Source organism: Ranitomeya imitator, chromosome 3 (assembly GCF_032444005.1).
Source record: "Ranitomeya imitator isolate aRanImi1 chromosome 3, aRanImi1.pri, whole genome shotgun sequence".
In the NCBI taxonomy this organism is placed as follows: Eukaryota; Metazoa; Chordata; class Amphibia; order Anura; family Dendrobatidae; genus Ranitomeya; species Ranitomeya imitator.
The window spans coordinates 7,317,522-7,334,978 of record NC_091284.1 but is presented as its reverse complement, the minus strand read 5'-3'; the positions used below and the strand labels follow the sequence as shown (position 1 = coordinate 7,334,978).

Genomic DNA, 17,457 nt, shown 5'->3' with positions numbered 1-17,457 from the left:
ACTGCTCATACCTGCGGCCCCCGGGGGTTTGTATTGAAATCCTCCACCAGGTCCATGCGCAGTTTCGGATTGATGGAGCCGTCGATGGTGGCGTAAGATGTCCCCAGACGCTTTAGATGGAGGGCCACGATCTTCAGCATGCCGGTCCACTGCGACACAACGACGCTGCAAACAAAACAACGCCCGTCCACAGCCAGAAACGGAAGCGGCTACCAGCATGGCCGCCAATACAGCCCTCCGGTACAATCTGCATGATTGTGGGACGGCGGACTACAACCCCAACTCTGGACAGATAATGACCCCCCGTCACTCGTACAGAGCGTCTATATGGGGCCCGGGCTGAGAGCTCACCTCTTCTGGGGGACGATGGTCCTCAACATGGAAATAAGAGCGTCGACCTAGAGAGCAAGAAAGAGTGACAGAAAGTCACGTGACATCACCGTCATCACACGGGGCGTGACATCACCGTCATCACACGGGGCGTGACATCACCGTCATCACACGGGGCGTGACATCACCGTCATCACACGGGGCGTGACATCACCGTCATCACACGGGGTGTATGAAATGAAACCTGGCACTCAACTTGTACGTGAAAGCGGTTTTATTTACCAGCAACAAAAAAACGTTTTGGTCGTTAATCTGACCTTCATCAGTTACGTATAGATAGTGTTGTTTATAGTGAGTGTACGCTCCTGTGAGCGAAGGGCTATGTTTTCCCTGTTATGAGAAGAGACCGGGTATGTGACACGGTGTCCACCGCTGGTCACCGCGTCACATCACAAGCCAGCGGTTACCGGTCACATACCCGGTCTCTTCTCATAACTGGGAAAACATAGCCCTTCGCTCACAGGAGCGTACACTCACTATAAACAACACTATCTATACGTAACTGATGAAGGTCAGATTAACGACCAAAACGTTTTTTTGTTGCTGGTAAATAAAACCGCTTTCACGTACAAGTTGAGTGCCAGGTTTCATTTCATATTACTAAGTTGTTGGAACCTACCTGGGCACCACACTCCACAAGCTGTGCACACGTTTATCTATTAAATCACACGGGGCGTGTGACATCACCGTACATTACACGGGGCGTGTGACATCACCGTACAATACACAGGGCGTGTGACATCACCGTACATTACACGGGGCGTGTGACATCACCGTACATTACACGGGGCGTGTGACATCACCGTACATTACACGGGGCGTGTGACATCACCGTACATTACACGGGGCGTGTGACATCACCGTACATTACACGGGGCGTGTGACATCACCGTACATTACACGGGGCGTGTGACATCACCGTACATTACACGGGGCGTGTGACATCACCGTACATTACACGGGGCGTGTGACATCACCGTACATTACACGGGGCGTGTGACATCACCGTACATTACACGGGGCATGTGACATCACCCTATTACACGTGACGCCTGTTTTTCTCACCTTACTGCTGCCCCTTTCACTTTCAAACTGTTCAGCCTGGAAATTGGTTCCGTTCAGGGAGACGGAGGATTTGGGGTCCGGGCTCTGGAGGTCACACAAGGTCAGGGCGTTGAGCTGCTCCTCCAGGGTCAGGCTTAGCCCCTCGTTCTTCAGCTCAAGCTGGTCCAGAGTCTGGGGCAGAAATTAACCAGAAATCATCGTACGGCCGCTCTCCCACTACGCCCCTGCCCTCCGACTACACGGCCGCCCTCCCACCATAACCCCACCCTCCTATCACACGGCCGCCCTCCCACCATAACCCCATCCTCCGACCACACGGCCGCCCTCCCACCATAACCCCACCCTCCGACCACACGGCCGCCCTCCCACCATAACCCCACCCTCCGACCACACGGCCGCCCTCCCACCATAACCCCACCCTCCGACCACACGGCCGCCCTCCCACCATAACCCCACCCTCCGACCACACGGCCGCCCTCCCACCATAACCCCACCCTCCGACCACACGGCCGCCCTCCCACCATAACCCCACCCTCCTATCACACGGCCGCCCTCCCACCATAACCCCACCCTCCGACCACACGGCCGCCCTCCCACCATAACCCCACCCTCCTATCACACGGCCGCCCTCCCACCATAACACCACCCTCCGACCACACTGCCGACTTCCCACTATGCCCCACCCTCCGACCACACGGCCGCCCTCCCACCATAACCCCACCCTCCTATCACACGGCCGCCCTCCCACCATAACACCACCCTCCGACCACACTGCCGACTTCCCACTATGCCCCACCCTCCGACCACACAGCGGCCTTCCCACCATAACACCACCCTCCGACCACACGGCTGCTCTGCCACCATGCCCCTGCCCTCCGACCACACGGCGGCCCTCCCACTATGACCCCACCCTCCTATGACACTGCCGACCTCCCATGACCCCACCCTCCGATCACACGGCCGCCTTCCACGACGTCTCTGCCTTCTGACTACACGGCCACCCTCCCTGATCCTGCCCTCCAATCACCCGTCCTTCCACTATGCTACTTCTCGCCGATCACACGACCGCCGTCGCACCACGACCCTTGCCCTCCGATCATAGGCCCGCCCTCCATGATGAGCCCGGGGTTCTCTCACGGTCTTCAGCAGGGATAAGTGGCAGCAGCACTGGCGCAGACGCAGCAGAAGTGACAGGATGTGAACGGTGCTGGAACCCTGAGAGAGCGGAGGAGGGGCAGAAGCATCTCCCTGGGGGGCTCCAAACTCGCGAGCAACTGTAAGAAGGAGGCAGGTAAGAAAGGTGGGGAGGGGGCATCCACAAACCAAACAGTGGGGTCTCAGGTGCCGGTACCTCTGTCAAACGGATTATCCGGACCCCTTAGTTCAGCGGGAGATGCCCCCTCGTGTCGCCTCAAGTAATTCTGGAGCGTAGACCTGGGGAGGAAAAGCCAGGACATGAGGAGAGGGCAGCGGCCCCCCATCTACCACACCGGCCCCCGCCTTCTACCACCACACCGGCCCCCGCATTCTACCACCACACCGGCCCCCGCCATCTATCACCACACCGGCCCCCGCCTTCTACCACCACCCCGGCCCCCGCCTTCTACCACCACACCGGCCCCCGCCTTCTACCACCACCCCGGCCCCCGCCTTCTACCACCACACCGGCCCCCGCCTTCTACCACCACACCGGCCCCCCATCTACCACCACACCGGCCCCCGCCTTCTACCACCACACCGGCCCCCCATCTACCACCACACCGGCCCCCGCCTTCTACCACCACACCGGCCCCCGCCTTCTACCACCACACCGGCCCCCGCCTTCTATCACCACACCGTCCCCCGCCTTCTATCACCACACCGGCCCCCGCCTTCTATCACCACACCGTCCCCCGCCTTCTATCACCACACCGGCCCCCGCCTTCTACCACCACACCGTCCCCCGCCTTCTATCACCACACCGGCCCCCGCCTTCTACCACCACACCGGCCCCCGCCTTCTACCACACCGGCCACCGCCTTCTACCACCACACCGGCCCCCGCCTTCTACCACACCGGCCACCGCCTTCTACCACCACACCGGCCACCGGCTTTCTACACTGGATCCCAAGCTTTACCCATCACACTGCCCCCTCATTCTACATCACACCCCACTTTTTACCCACGGTACCAGTCCCTCTCCCACCCCGTCACTGCAGACCCTCACCATGCCTCTCACCATATCAGACCCTTACCCCCTGATCTGGTCGCGCTCCCACCATCTACACCCCAACACCTGCACCCACCACCGCGGCCCCCCACAGCTTGCTCTGCCTTGTACCCGTTATTCCTGCCCCCCTGTACAGCCCCCCCCAGCACGGGACCCCAGTGTAGTGTCAGTGTCCCCTCCTCACCGGGACCGGGCGAATATCACGTCGTACACGGCCTGCTCCTGGGCGGAGAGTCTCAGCTGATGCAGCTCACTGCTCCTCTGGGGCAGCGCCACCTGCAGGACACAGGGGTCACCGATACACACCACGCTATCCACCCCCACCATGTACCCTCCCCCAGTGCCAGACCCCAGGGGGCAGTTACCAGCGGTCGCCCGGTGTGATCCAGCTGGTCCTTGGTCCTCCGCAGCAGCAGGCTCTTGGTCAGGATGGTCAGACGCTCCCCACCCTTCCTGCTGCCGTTATCCACCTGAGACTTCCACAGCTTAAACTCATCGAAAGGGGAGCAGCGCAGGAACCTGGGGAGAAGAGACCGCCGCCAATGATCGTGGGGGCGGGAGAGACCACCGCTGAGGAACGTGGGGGCAGAAGAGACCACCGCTAATGATCGTGGGGGCAGGAGAGACCTCTCCCGCCCCCACGGTCTCTCCTGCCCCCACGATCATTAGCAGCGGTCTCTCCCACCCCCATGTTCCTCAGCGGCGGTCTCTCTCGCCGCTGAGGAACGTGGGGGCAGGAGAGACCACCGCTGAGGAACGTGGGGGCGAGAGAGACCGCCGCTGAGGAACATGGGGGTGGGAGAGACCGCTGCTAATGATCGTGGGGGCAGGAGAGACCGCCGCTGAGGAACGTGGGGGCGGGAGAGACCGCTGCTAATGATCGTGGGGGCAGGAGAGACCGCCGCTGAGGAACGTGGGGGCGGGAGAGACCGCTGCTAATGATCGTGGGGGCAGGAGAGACCGCCGCTGAGGATTGTGGGGTCCCGGGGGCAGGAGAGACCACCGCTGAGGATTGTGGGGTCCCGGGGTCAGGAGAGACCGCCGCTGAGGATTGTGGGGCAGGAGAGACCGCCGCTGAGGATTGTGGGGTCCCGGGGGCAGGAGAGACCACCGCTGAGGATTGTGGGGTCCCGGGGTCAGGAGAGACCGCCGCTGAGGATTGTGGGGTCCAGGGGGCAGGAGAGACCACCGCTGAGGATTGTGGGGTCCAGGGGGCAGGAGAGACCGCCGCTGAGGATTGTGGGGTCCCGGAGGCAGGAGAGACCGCCGCTGAGGATTGTGGGGTCCCGGGGGCAGGAGAGACCACCGCTGAGGATTGTGGGGTCCCGGGGTCAGGAGAGACCACCGCTGAGGATTGTGGGGTCCCGGGGGCAGGAGAGACCGCCGCTGAGGATTGTGGGGTCCAGGGGGCAGGAGAGACCGCCGCTGAGGATTGTGGGATCCCGGGGGCAGGAGAGACCGCCGCTGAGGATTGTGGGGTCCCGGGGGCAGGAGAGACCGCCGCTGAGGATTGTGGGGTCCCGGGGGCAGGAGAGACCGCCGCTGAGGATTGTGGGGTCCCAGGGTCAGGAGAGACCGCCGCTGAGGATTGTGGGGTCCCGGGGGCAGGAGAGACCGCCGCTGAGGATTGTGGGGTCCCGGGGGCAGGAGAGACCGCCGCTGAGGATTGTGGGGTCCCGGGGTCAGGAGAGACCACCGCTGAGGATTGTGGGGTCCCGGGGGCAGGAGAGACCGCCGCTGAGGATTGTGGGGTCCCGGGGGCAGGAGAGACCGCCGCTGAGGATTGTGGGGTCCCGGGGGCAGGAGAGACCGCCGCTGAGGATTGTGGGGTCCCGGGGGCAGGAGAGACCGCCGCTGAGGATTGTGGGGTCCCGGGGGCAGGAGAGACCGCCGCTGAGGATTGTGGGGTCCCGGGGGCAGGAGAGACCGCCGCTGAGCATTGTGGGGTCCCGGGGGCAGGAGAGACCGCCGCTGAGGATTGTGGGGTCCCTGGGGCAGGAGAGACCACCGCTGAGGATTGTGGGGTCTCGGGGGCAGGAGAGACCGCCGCTGAGGATTGTGGGGTCCCGGGGGCAGGAGAGACCGCCGCTGAGGATTGTGGGGTCTCGGGGGCAGGAGAGACCGCCGCTGAGGATTGTGGGGTCCCGGGGGCAGGAGAGACCGCCGCTGAGGATTGTGGGGTCTCGGGGGCAGGAGAGACCACCGCTGAGGATTGTGGGGTCCCGGGGGCAGGAGAGACCGCCGCTGAGGATTGTGGGGTCCCAGGGTCAGGAGAGACCGCCGCTGAGGATTGTGGGGTCCCAGGGTCAGGAGAGACCGCCGCTGAGGATTGTGGGGTCCCAGGGTCAGGAGAGACCGCCGCTGAGGATTGTGGGGTCCCGGGGGCAGGAGAGACCATCGCTGAGGATTGTGGGGTCCCGGGGGCAGGAGAGACCACCGCTGAAGATTGTGGGGTCCCGGGGGCAGGAGAGACCGCCGCTGAGGATTGTGGGGTCCCGGGGGCAGGAGAGACCACCGCTGAAGATTGTGGGGTCCCAGGGTCAGGAGAGACCGCCGCTGAGGATTGTGGGGTCCCGGGGGCAGGAGAGACCGCCGCTGAGGATTGTGGGGTCCCGGGGGCAGGAGAGACCGCCGCTGAGGATTGTGGGGTCCCGGGGGCAGGAGAGACCACCGCTGAAGATTGTGGGGTCCCGGGGGCAGGAGACCACCGCTGAGGATTGTGGGGTCCCAGGGTCAGGAGAGACCGCCGCTGAGGATTGTGGGGTCCCAGGGTCAGGAGAGACCGCCGCTGAGGATTGTGGGGTCCCGGGGGCAGGAGAGACCACCGCTGAGGATTGTGGGGTCCCGGGGGCAGGAGAGACCGCCGCTGAGGATTGTGGGGTCCCGGGAGCAGGAGAGACCACCGCTGAGGATTGTGGGGTCCCGGGGGCAGGAGAGACCGCCGCTGAGGATTGTGGGGTCCCGGGGGCAGGAGAGACCACCGCTGAGGATTGTGGGGTCCCGGGGGCAGGAGAGACCGCCGCTGAGGATTGTGGGGTCCCGGGGGCAGGAGAGACCGCCGCTGAGGATTGTGGGGTCCCGGGGGCAGGAGAGACCGCCGCTGAGGATTGTGGGGTCCCGGGGGCAGGAGAGACCGCCGCTGAGGATTGTGGGGTCCCGGGAGCAGGAGAGACCGCCGCTGAGGATTGTGGGGTCCCGGGAGCAGGAGAGACCACCGCTGAGGATTGTGGGGTCCCGGGGGCAGGAGAGACCGCCGCTGAGGATTGTGGGGTCCCGGGAGCAGGAGAGACCGCCGCTGAGGATTGTGGGGTCCCGGGAGCAGGAGAGACCGCCGCTGAGGATTGTGGGGTCCCGGGGGCAGGAGAGACCGCCGCTGAGGATTGTGGGGTCCCGGGGGCAGGAGAGACCGCCGCTGAGGATTGTGGGGTCCCGGGAGCAGGAGAGACCGCCGCTGAGGATTGTGGGGTCCCGGGAGCAGGAGAGACCACCGCTGAGGATTGTGGGGTCCCGGGGGCAGGAGAGACCGCCGCTGAGGATTGTGGGGTCCCGGGGGCAGGAGAGACCGCCGCTGAGGATTGTGGGGTCCCGGGAGCAGGAGAGACCGCCGCTGAGGATTGTGGGGTCCCGGGAGCAGGAGAGACCGCCGCTGAGGATTGTGGGGTCCCGGGGGCAGGAGAGACCGCCGCTGAGGATTGTGGGGTCCCGGGAGCAGGAGAGACCGCCGCTGAGGATTGTGGGGTCCCGGGGGCAGGAGAGACCGCCGCTGAGGATTGTGGGGTCCCGGGAGCAGGAGAGACCGCCGCTGAGGATTGTGGGGTCCCGGGGGCAGGAGAGACCGCCGCTGAGGATTGTGGGGTCCCAGGGTCAGGAGAGACCGCCGCTGAGGATTGTGGGGTCCCGGGGGCAGGAGAGACCGCCGCTGAGGATTGTGGGGTCCCGGGGGCAGGAGAGACCGCCGCTGAGGATTGTGGGGTCCCGGGGGCAGGAGAGACCGCCGCTGAGGATTGTGGGGTCCCGGGAGCAGGAGAGACCGCCGCTGAGGATTGTGGGGTCCCGGGAGCAGGAGAGACCACCGCTGAGGATTGTGGGGTCCCGGGGGCAGGAGATGCTGTTTGCAGCCTGAATGGAATAAATCTTCGTGCCCCCGTGTAGCGGAGGACGAGGTCATGTGACCACTGATGTGTGCAGTCACTCACCGCAGCAGGGAGTACAGGTCCAGCAGGTTGTTCTGGATGGGGGTCCCGGTCACTGCCCAGCGGCCCCCGGCCCTCAGCTTACACACAGCGATGGACGTCTGCACCTTCGGGTTCTTAATGTTGTGCGCCTCGTCCAGGATAATGCGGCTCCAGGCCACGCGGAGCAGCGGAGAGGAGGCGGCGCGGTCCTGCAACACCAACAGCGGAGTCACCCCGCAGCCCGCCATCCTGGGACATGTAGTGCTCACATGTAACGCTGGAGATAGCAGCTCTGGGGGTGACTGGAGGATGAGAAGCGATGTAACAGCAGAATAGTGAGCGCAGCTCTGGGGGTGACTGGAGGATAAGATGTGATGTAACAGCAGAATAGTGACTGCAGCTCTGGGCGTGAGTGGAGGATAAGACACGATGTAACAGCAGAATAGTGAGTGCAGCTCTGGAGGTGACTGGAGGATAAGACCTGATGTAACAGCAGAATAGTGGGTGCAGCTCTGGGGGTGACTGGAGGATGAGAAGTGATGTAACAGCAGAATAGTGAGTGCAGCTCTGGAGGTGACTGGAGGATGAGAAGTGATGTAGCAGCAGAATAGTGAGTGCAGCTCTGGGGGTGATTAGAGGATAAGACACGATGTAACAGCAGAATAATGAGTGCAGCTCTGGAGGTGACTGGAGGATGAGAAGCGATGTAACAGCAGAATAGTGAGCGCAGCTCTGGGGGTGATTAGAGGATAAGACACGATGTAACAGCAGAATAATGAGTGCAGCTCTGGAGGTGACTGGAGGATGAGAAGTGATGTAGCAGCAGAATAATGAGTGCAGCTCTGGAGGTGACTGGAGGATGAGAAGCGATGTAACAGCAGAATAGTGAGTGCAGCTCTGGGGGTGACTGGAGGATGAGAAGTGATGTAACAGCAGAATAGTGAGTGCAGCTCTGGGCGTGAGTGGAGGATAAGACATGATGTAACAGCAGAATAGTGAGCGCAGCTCTGGGGGTGACTGGAGGATAAGATGTGATGTAACAGCAGAATAGTGAGTGCAGCTCTGGGTGTGAGTGGAGGATAAGACATGATGTAACAGCAGAATAGTGAGTGCAGCTCTGGAGGTGACTGGAGGGTAAGATGTGAAGTATTTTTATTTAATAAAAGACCTGGAGGGTAAGATGTGGTGTGACAGCAGAATAGTGAGTGCAGCTCTGGAGGTGACTGGAGGATAAGATGTGACAGCAGAATAGTGAGTGCAGCTCTGGAGGTGACTGGAGGATGAGAAGCGATGTAACAGCAGAATAGTGAGTGCAGCTCTGGGGGTGACTGGAGGATAAGCTGTGACGGTGGGGGGTCCTCACCTCCAGGTCCTGGTCCCGGGCCGGGGCGTCCCCTTCCTCCTTCTTGGCAGGGATCTCTTTGGACACCAGGCTGTATGTGGTGACCACGATGTCGTACTGCGCCAACCTGCGGAGGAAAGTGCCACAGACGGTCACACGCGGACACGACGGCGCCTCCCAGTGGACAGACAGGTCTCATCCAGATCGCAGACAATCCTCCGTGAGATGAGCAGCCACGAAACATCTACAACTGTGCGCCTATGACAACACTGACGGGCAGAACAAGGAGGAAGGCTCCGCACACTGCGCCATCTCACACCAGACTCCCATCCCCAACTATGTGCGACCGCCCCGCGGCTTCCAAAATTACCATTCTGCCCTTATATTTATTACTGAAGTATCGGGACGTTGTGGGGCTTTAAGTATTTAGGAAACATAAGTGAGAAACGTCGTTCATACATAGTATTGAAGTTTGGGGCTCACTGTTGGCGTTTCTACCTCTCATACATAGTACTGAACTCTGCGGCTCACTGTTGGCGTTTCTACCTCTCATACATAGTACTGAACTCTGCGGCTCACTGTTGGCGTTTCTACCTCTCATACAGAGTACTGAAGTCTAGGGCTCACTGATAGTGTTTCCACCTCTCATACATAGTATTGAAGTCTGGGGCTCACTGTTGGCGTTTCTACCTCTCATACATAGTACTGAAGTCTGGAGCTCACTGTTAGCATTGCTACCTCTCATACATAGCACTGAAGTCTGGGGCTCACTGTTGGCGTTTCTACCTCTCATACATAGTACTGAAGTCTGGGGCTCACTGTTAGCGTTTCTACCTCTCATACAGAGTACTGAAGTCTGGGGCTCACTGTTGGCGTTTCTACCTCTCATACATAGTACTGAAGTCTGGGGCTCACTGTTGGCATTTCTACCTCTCATACATAGTACTGAAGTCTGGGGCTCACTGTTAGCGTTTCTACCTCTCATACAGAGTACTGAAGTCTGGGGCTCACTGTTGGCGTTTCTACCTCTCATACATAGCACTGAAGTCTGGGGCTCACTGTTGGCGTTTCTACCTCTCATACATAGTACTGAAGTCTGGTGCTCACTGTTAGCGTTTCTACCTCTCATACATAGCACTGTGTTTCCTCTTCTTGTACATATTTGTGAAGTCTGCAGCTCACTTTCATTCACATTAACACCTAACCCATGTACACATTGAACTCCAAGCCTATTCCAATTCCACCACGACCTCGCTGTTTCCCACTCATGTTGTATGTAGCCTTCCCCTCTTGTACTTTGCTGTTTCACAACCTTAGGCCCACAGCTGTCAGTCACAGTTCACGGGGAGGATACCTTTATCATCCCTGCCACTCACACCGGGGTGGTTTGGTTGCCCCTGGTTCTTTCTGAAGAGGATTTATCTATATCCCACTTCCCAGTTCCAGTTTGGAACTTCCAGCTCTCTGGCGCCCCCTTACCCTCAGGTCAGACACGGTACTGCACCTAGGATAATTAGTCGCCAGAAAGGCTGCCTTACTTTGTACTGGCTAAAGGGCACACTGCAGCGAGGGCGATATAACTACTCCCACTAAGGCGGGAACAATAATTATCAACACCGCCGGTCGCTACAAAGCCTCCCAAATGCATAGGACAAATCCGCTGCCACCAGCTCCGATTTCTTAATTATTAACGGGTCTGGAGCCAACCCAGATTAGTAGCGCAATTCACTTTAGAGGACGTGACTGTACGTTATAGAGCAAGGAGTGAGAAAGCTAGTAATTTTAGATTTTACTCCAAAAAAGGTAGGCAGTGTTTACAGAAGTATAAAAAGATATAAAGAAGACAAGTATCGTATGTACAGTACAATTACAAACACTGTAAAAAAAAAACACTTACATTTTGTTCAGATCATTTCATCTCCTGGCTGACCATGTGCTCAGGGGACACCTGTATAGCAGCTAGACACTGGACAAAAGACACTGGAAGACTGCCGCTTCACTCACTTATTTCCCAGCCTAAAACCAAGGCACTCCCCCTGTGGTGACCTCACTCAGAGGCTGAATCCTCCCCTTTTCTTTGAGTTAAGACAAACCATTTTTATATATAGCTCGCTGTATGAACCGCGTATACGAATGACACCATGATCGGGATGTTCACCACGTCGTGGTGATTCTTTTAAGTGTAAACACTGTGTAGTTACACGACCTGCTTACGTTGAAACTAGCTCCTTACACTCGTTGGGTTTAGCTCCTAGCGATTTCTGTGAGCTATAGATCTCTCGATGGACATCCGGAATACATAATCCTTATATCTCTAGCCCGAATCGGTGCCAGTATATCTAGCGTTACAAGAACAAAAGAATCCCATGCTTGCTGTACCAGTTTAGGCCAGTATCAGCTTCTGCGGATGAAGGCCATAGACATTCTTCAGTGATTCTAGTGAGTGCTGCTGGCGCACTGGTCTCACATTACACTATATAGCAGGGGGAGGGAGTTGCACGCAGGCTGAAAAGCCTCCAAACATGGCAGATTAACATTATGGTGACACTGTCAGTCTCCTGTCACTACATGAACAATCACTAATTATATTCTTAGTGTTCCTGAACATCACTGTTATAGTGAACGATTCTTAACATTACATATAAGGAGAACCAGGCGGTCATAGATCCATCAATAACATCTCCTTTGTGGACCATCTATAATAAGAGACTACCAATCAATGACCTATTTAGATGAAACTTCTTACTAATACTGAAACACACAACGACCGGGCACGCTAGTATAAACAAACCTTATTGGCTCATTCATTGGTCCTTTGTGGACATAAAAAGACCTCCCTAACACTATCAGGCACGCCCCTGGAAGAAGCTAGTGGGCGAAACGCGCGTCGGGGCACGGAGGGTCACACACCGGCACCTTTCTCTCTATTACGGCAACTTTGGAGGTAAAGTATATGGACATTTTCTTTTCTACTATATTAGGGAACCTGCTTCACTCACTCGTCCTCATCTTTATTGCCCTATTTATCGGATTAGATGTACTTGTCCTCTTCCTTATCAAGGCATTAAGCACACATTTTTAAGGCATTTTGTTTCCTTGCAGTTATATATGGTCACTAACCTTTTAGGATGCTATGCAGCACCTGAGATATTCTTAGTGCTATGTGGGAAGCAATTGCTCTACAAGTGTTGTTTGTGCTGGGAAGGAAATATTAATACATAGAGATATATAAAATATTATTTTTTATTGTTGTTTCCTTCATGTAAATAGGTCGGTTGTTTACCCTCCGTGGGGTTATATGGTGTCATGTTGAATATGTGGCTACATTAAGATGTAATTTGGATGTTTTTTTGCTTCTTTGGAGTCACCGTTATCTTACTGTCTCTTGGGTGTTTCACCATCTATAATAAGGCAGATGATACAAACGGACGTACAGGGCTGAAAGATGGCGACACGATGAAACCGGCATAAGGTCGGGTGCGGCACTGGATGTACGGCGTGGTAGCGGGTCACACAGATAATCACGGGTCACCATGTGGCAGGAAATGACAGGGCAGAAAGTCCTGGAGATCCGTCCATCATCTCTGAGGTATTGTTTGCATTCTGCCGTGTCATTTCCTACCACATGGTGATTATCTGTGTGACCAGCTACCACGCCGTGCATCCAGTGCCGCACCCGTCCTTATGATGGTATCATCGTGCCGCCATCTTTCAGCCCTGTACGTCCGTCTGCCTTATTATAGATGTCCATAGAGGAGATGTCACTGACGGATCTATGGCCGCCGGCTTCTCCTCATATTACTACGGTTGGGGCAGTCGTCCACATTACATCCACATTGTGCAGCGCATTAATAGTTAATAGTGATTTCTGAGACACAATTCTCCACCACGTATAATGTTCAGCAGAATTTGGTCCTAACGATTATTAAGGTGAAATCCGGCCTCCTGATTTATCTCTGACACAGGTTTATCACAAATAGTGTGGAGCAGATAATGGAGCTTCTGTAGACGGCCGCACAGTTTAATGCTGGAAGATGGATTTCACACAGGACAGGATCCGATCTGACTGACAAGTTCACTTTCAGCAGCAGCTCTAGCACATGAGCGACCTCTCTGCACTGTGACACTGAGAAAACAGCACCAGCAAAACAAGATGTCTGCTATATATATGGACAAGGACATGTGACTTCTGCAGCCAATCACAGAAGACCTTGTGTCACTACCTTGTGGATGGTTTCTGAGCCCTGATTGGCTGCCAGAATCAACACACATAAAGCTGTTAAAAATAAAAATTACACTCTGTGGCTCCTCTAACTGCTCCACACCCCTCCCCTCATCAAACACGTCCTCCCGTCCCCCGCTCATCATACAGCACCACTATCCTAGCCAAAGTAATAACAAAAGCATCAGTGGAAACAAGGATTTACCAAAGTGTGACGGAATTTTACCGACTAAGTAAAAATGCAAATCAGAATGTGCGACGTTCCTGCCGAATGTGAGATTAGCGACATTTTCCAAACAAGTTCCCTCATCTCTACTGACTAATGGAAGATCTGTCACATAGCGAGGAAAGCTGCCATCTAGTGTCACCTGCAGGGTAATGCAGCCTCTGTGGTATGTGCTGTGTAGTGCTGCCACCTAGTGTCACCTGCAGGGTAATGCAGCCTCTGTGGTATGTGCTGTGTAGTGCTGCCACCTAGTGTCACCTGCAGGGTAATGCAGCCTCTGTGGTATGTGCTGTGTAGTGCTGCCATCTAGTGTCACCTGCAGGGTAATGCAGCCTCTGTGGTATGTGCTGTGTAGTGCTGCCACCTAGTGTCACCTGCAGGGTAATGCAGCCTCTGTGGTATGTGCTGTGTAGTGCTGCCATCTAGTGTCACCTGCAGGGTAATGCAGCCTCTGTGGTATGTGCTGTGTAGTGCTGCCACCTAGTGTCACCTGCAGGGTAATGCAGCCTCTGTGGTATGTGCTGTGTAGTGCTGCCACCTAGTGCCACCTGCAGGGTAATGCAGCCTCTGTGGTATGTGCTGTGTAGTGCTGCCACCTAGTGTCACCTGCAGGGTAATGCAGCCTCTGTGGTATGTGCTGTGTAGTGCTGCCACCTAGTGTCACCTGCAGGGTAATGCAGCCTCTGTGGTATGTGCTGTGTAGTGCTGCCATCTAGTGTCACCTGCAGGGTAATGCAGCCTCTGTGGTATGTGCTGTGTAGTGCTGCCACCTAGTGTCACCTGCAGGGTAATGCAGCCTCTGTGGTATGTGCTGTGTAGTGCTGCCACCTAGTGTCACCTGCAGGGTAATGCAGCCTCTGTGGTATGTGCTGTGTAGTGCTGCCACCTAGTGTCACCTGCAGGGTAATGCAGCCTCTGTGGTATGTGCTGTGTAGTGCTGCCACCTAGTGTCACCTGCAGGGTAATGTAACCTCTGTGGTATCTGCTGTGTAGTGCTGCCACCTAGTGTAACCTGCAGGGTAATGCAGCCTCTGTGGTATGTGCTGTGTAGTGCTGCCATCTAGTGTCACCTGCAGGGTAATGCAGCCTCTGTGGTATGTACTGTATAGTGCTGCCATCTAGTGTCACCTGCAGGGTAATGCAGCCTCTGTGGTATGTGCTGTGTAGTGCTGCCACCTAGTGTCACCTGCGGGGTAATGTAACCTCTGTGGTATCTGCTGTGTAGTGCTGCCACCTAGTGTCACCTGCAGGGTAATGCAGCCTCTGTGGTATGTGCTGTGTAGTGCTGCCACCTAGTGTCACCTGCGGGGTAATGCAGCCTCTGTGGTATGTGCTGTGTAGTGCTGCCATCTAGTGTCACCTGCAGGGTAATGCAGCCTCTGTGGTATATACTGTGTAGTGCTGCCACCTAGTGTCACCTGCGGGGTAATGCAGCCTCTGTGGTATATACTGTGTAGTGCTGCCATCTAGTGTCACCTGCAGGGTAATGCAGCCTCTGTGGTATGTGCTGTGTAGTGCTGCCACCTAGTGTCACCTGCAGGGAAATGCAGCCTCTGTGGTATGTACTGTGTAGTGCTGCCACCTAGTGTCACCTGCAGGGTAATGCAGCCTCTGTGGTATGTGCTGTGTAGTGCTGCCACCTAGTGTCACCTGCAGGGTAATGCAGCCTCTGTGGTATGTGCTGTGTAGTGCTGCCACCTAGTGTCACCTGCAGGGTAATGCAGCCTCTGTGGTATGTGCCGTGTAGTGCTGCCACCTAGTGTCACCTGCGGGGTAATGCGGCCTCTGTGGTATGTGCTGTGTAGTGCTGCCACCTAGTGTCACCTGCAGGGTAATGCAGCCTCTGTGCTATGTGCTGTGTAGTGCTGCCACCTAGTGTCACCTGCAGGGTAATGCAGCCTCTGTGGTATGTGCCGTGTAGTGCTGCCACCTAGTGTCACCTGCAGGGTAATGCAGCCTCTGTGGTATATACTGTGTAGTGCTGCCACCTAGTGTCACCTGCAGGGTAATGCAGCCTCTGTGGTATGTGCCGTGTAGTGCTGCCACCTAGTGTCACCTGCAGGGTAATGCAGCCTCTGTGGTGTGTGCCGTGTAGTGCTGCCATCTAGTGTCACCTGCAGGGTAATGCAGCCTCTGTGGTATATACTGTGTAGTGCTGCCACCTAGTGTCACCTGCAGGGTAATGCAGCCTCTGTGGTATGTGCTGTGTAGTGCTGCCACCTAGTGTCACCTGCAGGGTAATGCAGCCTCTGTGGTGTGTGCCGTGTAGTGCTGCCACCTAGTGTCACCTGCAGGGTAATGCAGCCTCTGTGGTATGTGCTGTGTAGTGCTGCCACCTAGTGTCACCTGCAGGGTAATGCAGCCTCTGTGGTATGTGCTGTGTAGTGCTGCCATCTAGTGTCACCTGCAGGGTAATGCAGCCTCTGTGGTATGTGCTGTGTAGTGCTGCCACCTAGTGCCACCTGCAGGGTAATGCAGCCTCTGTGGTATGTGCTGTGTAGTGCTGCCATCTAGTGTCACCTGCAGGGTAATGCAGCCTCTGTGGTATGTGCTGTGTAGTGCTGCCATCTAGTGTCACCTGCGGGGTAATGCAGCCTCTGTGGTATATACTGTGTAGTGCTGCCATCTAGTGTCACCTGCAGGGTAATGCAGCCTCTGTGGTATGTGCTGTGTAGTGCTGCCATCTAGTGTCCCCTGCAGGCTAATGCAGCCTCTGTGGTATGTGCTGTGTAGTGCTGCCACCTAGTGTCACCTGCAGGGTAATGCGGCCTCTGTGGTATGTGCTGTGTAGTGCTGCCATCTAGTGTCACCTGCAGGGTAATGCAGCCTATGTGGTATGTGCTGTGTAGTGCTGCCATCTAGTGTCACCTGCAGGGTAATGCAGCCTCTGTGGTATGTGCTGTGTAGTGCTGCCACCTAGTGTCACCTGCAGGGTAATGCAGCCTCTGTGGTGTGTGCCGTGTAGTGCTGCCACCTAGTGTCACCTGCAGGGTAATGCAGCCTCTGTGGTATGTGCCGTGTAGTGCTGCCACCTAGTGTCACCTGCAGGGTAATGCAGCCTCTGTGGTTTGTGCCGTGTAGTGCTGCCACCTAGTGTCACCTGCAGGGTAATGCAGCCTCTGTGGTGTGTGCCGTGTAGTGCTGCCATCTAGTGTCACCTGCAGGGTAATGCAGCCTCTGTGGTATATACTGTGTAGTGCTGCCATCTAGTGTCACCTGCAGGGTAATGCAGCCTCTGTGGTTTGTGCCGTGTAGTGCTGCCATCTAGTGTCACCTGCAGGGTAATGCAGCCTCTGTGGTGTGTGCCGTGTAGTGCTGCCATCTAGTGTCACCTGCAGGGTAATGCAGCCTCTGTGGTATATACTGTGTAGTGCTGCCATCTAGTGTCACCTGCAGGGTAATGCAGCCTCTGTGGTATGTGCTGTGTAGTGCTGCCACCTAGTGTCACCTGCAGGGTAATGCAGCCTCTGTGGTGTGTGCCGTGTAGTGCTGCCACCTAGTGTCACCTGCAGGGTAATGCAGCCTCTGTGGTATGTGCCGTGTAGTGCTGCCATCTAGTGCCACCTGCAGGGTAATGCAGCCTCTGTGGTATATACTGTGTAGTGCTGCCATCTAGTGTCACCTGCAGGGTAATGCAGCCTCTGTGGTATGTGCCGTGTAGTGCTGCCACCTAGTGTCACCTGCAGGGTAATGCAGCCTCTGTGGTTTGTGCCGTGTAGTGCTGCCACCTAGTGTCACCTGCAGGGTAATGCAGCCTCTGTGGTGTGTGCCGTGTAGTGCTGCCATCTAGTGTCACCTGCAGGGTAATGCAGCCTCTGTGGTATATAC

At 56.6% G+C, this 17,457-nt stretch overlaps 1 protein-coding gene across 2 annotated transcripts in view; it reads right to left on the bottom strand.

Moving 5' to 3' along the window:
• TTF2 (transcription termination factor 2) overlaps positions 1-17,457 on the bottom strand; it is a 54,311-nt gene that overhangs the window by 3,234 nt on the left and 33,620 nt on the right. For both annotated transcript variants that reach the window (XM_069760421.1, XM_069760422.1), the window contains 9 exons: positions 9,203-9,308; positions 7,861-8,048; positions 4,030-4,183; positions 3,849-3,940; positions 2,807-2,889; positions 2,593-2,729; positions 1,456-1,626; positions 352-398; positions 12-165 (listed from right to left, as the gene is read on the bottom strand). In XM_069760421.1, coding sequence (XP_069616522.1) covers positions 12-165; positions 352-398; positions 1,456-1,626; positions 2,593-2,729; positions 2,807-2,889; positions 3,849-3,940; positions 4,030-4,183; positions 7,861-8,048; positions 9,203-9,308 — 1,132 coding nt within the window. The remainder of the gene's footprint in view (positions 1-11; positions 166-351; positions 399-1,455; positions 1,627-2,592; positions 2,730-2,806; positions 2,890-3,848; positions 3,941-4,029; positions 4,184-7,860; positions 8,049-9,202; positions 9,309-17,457) is intronic.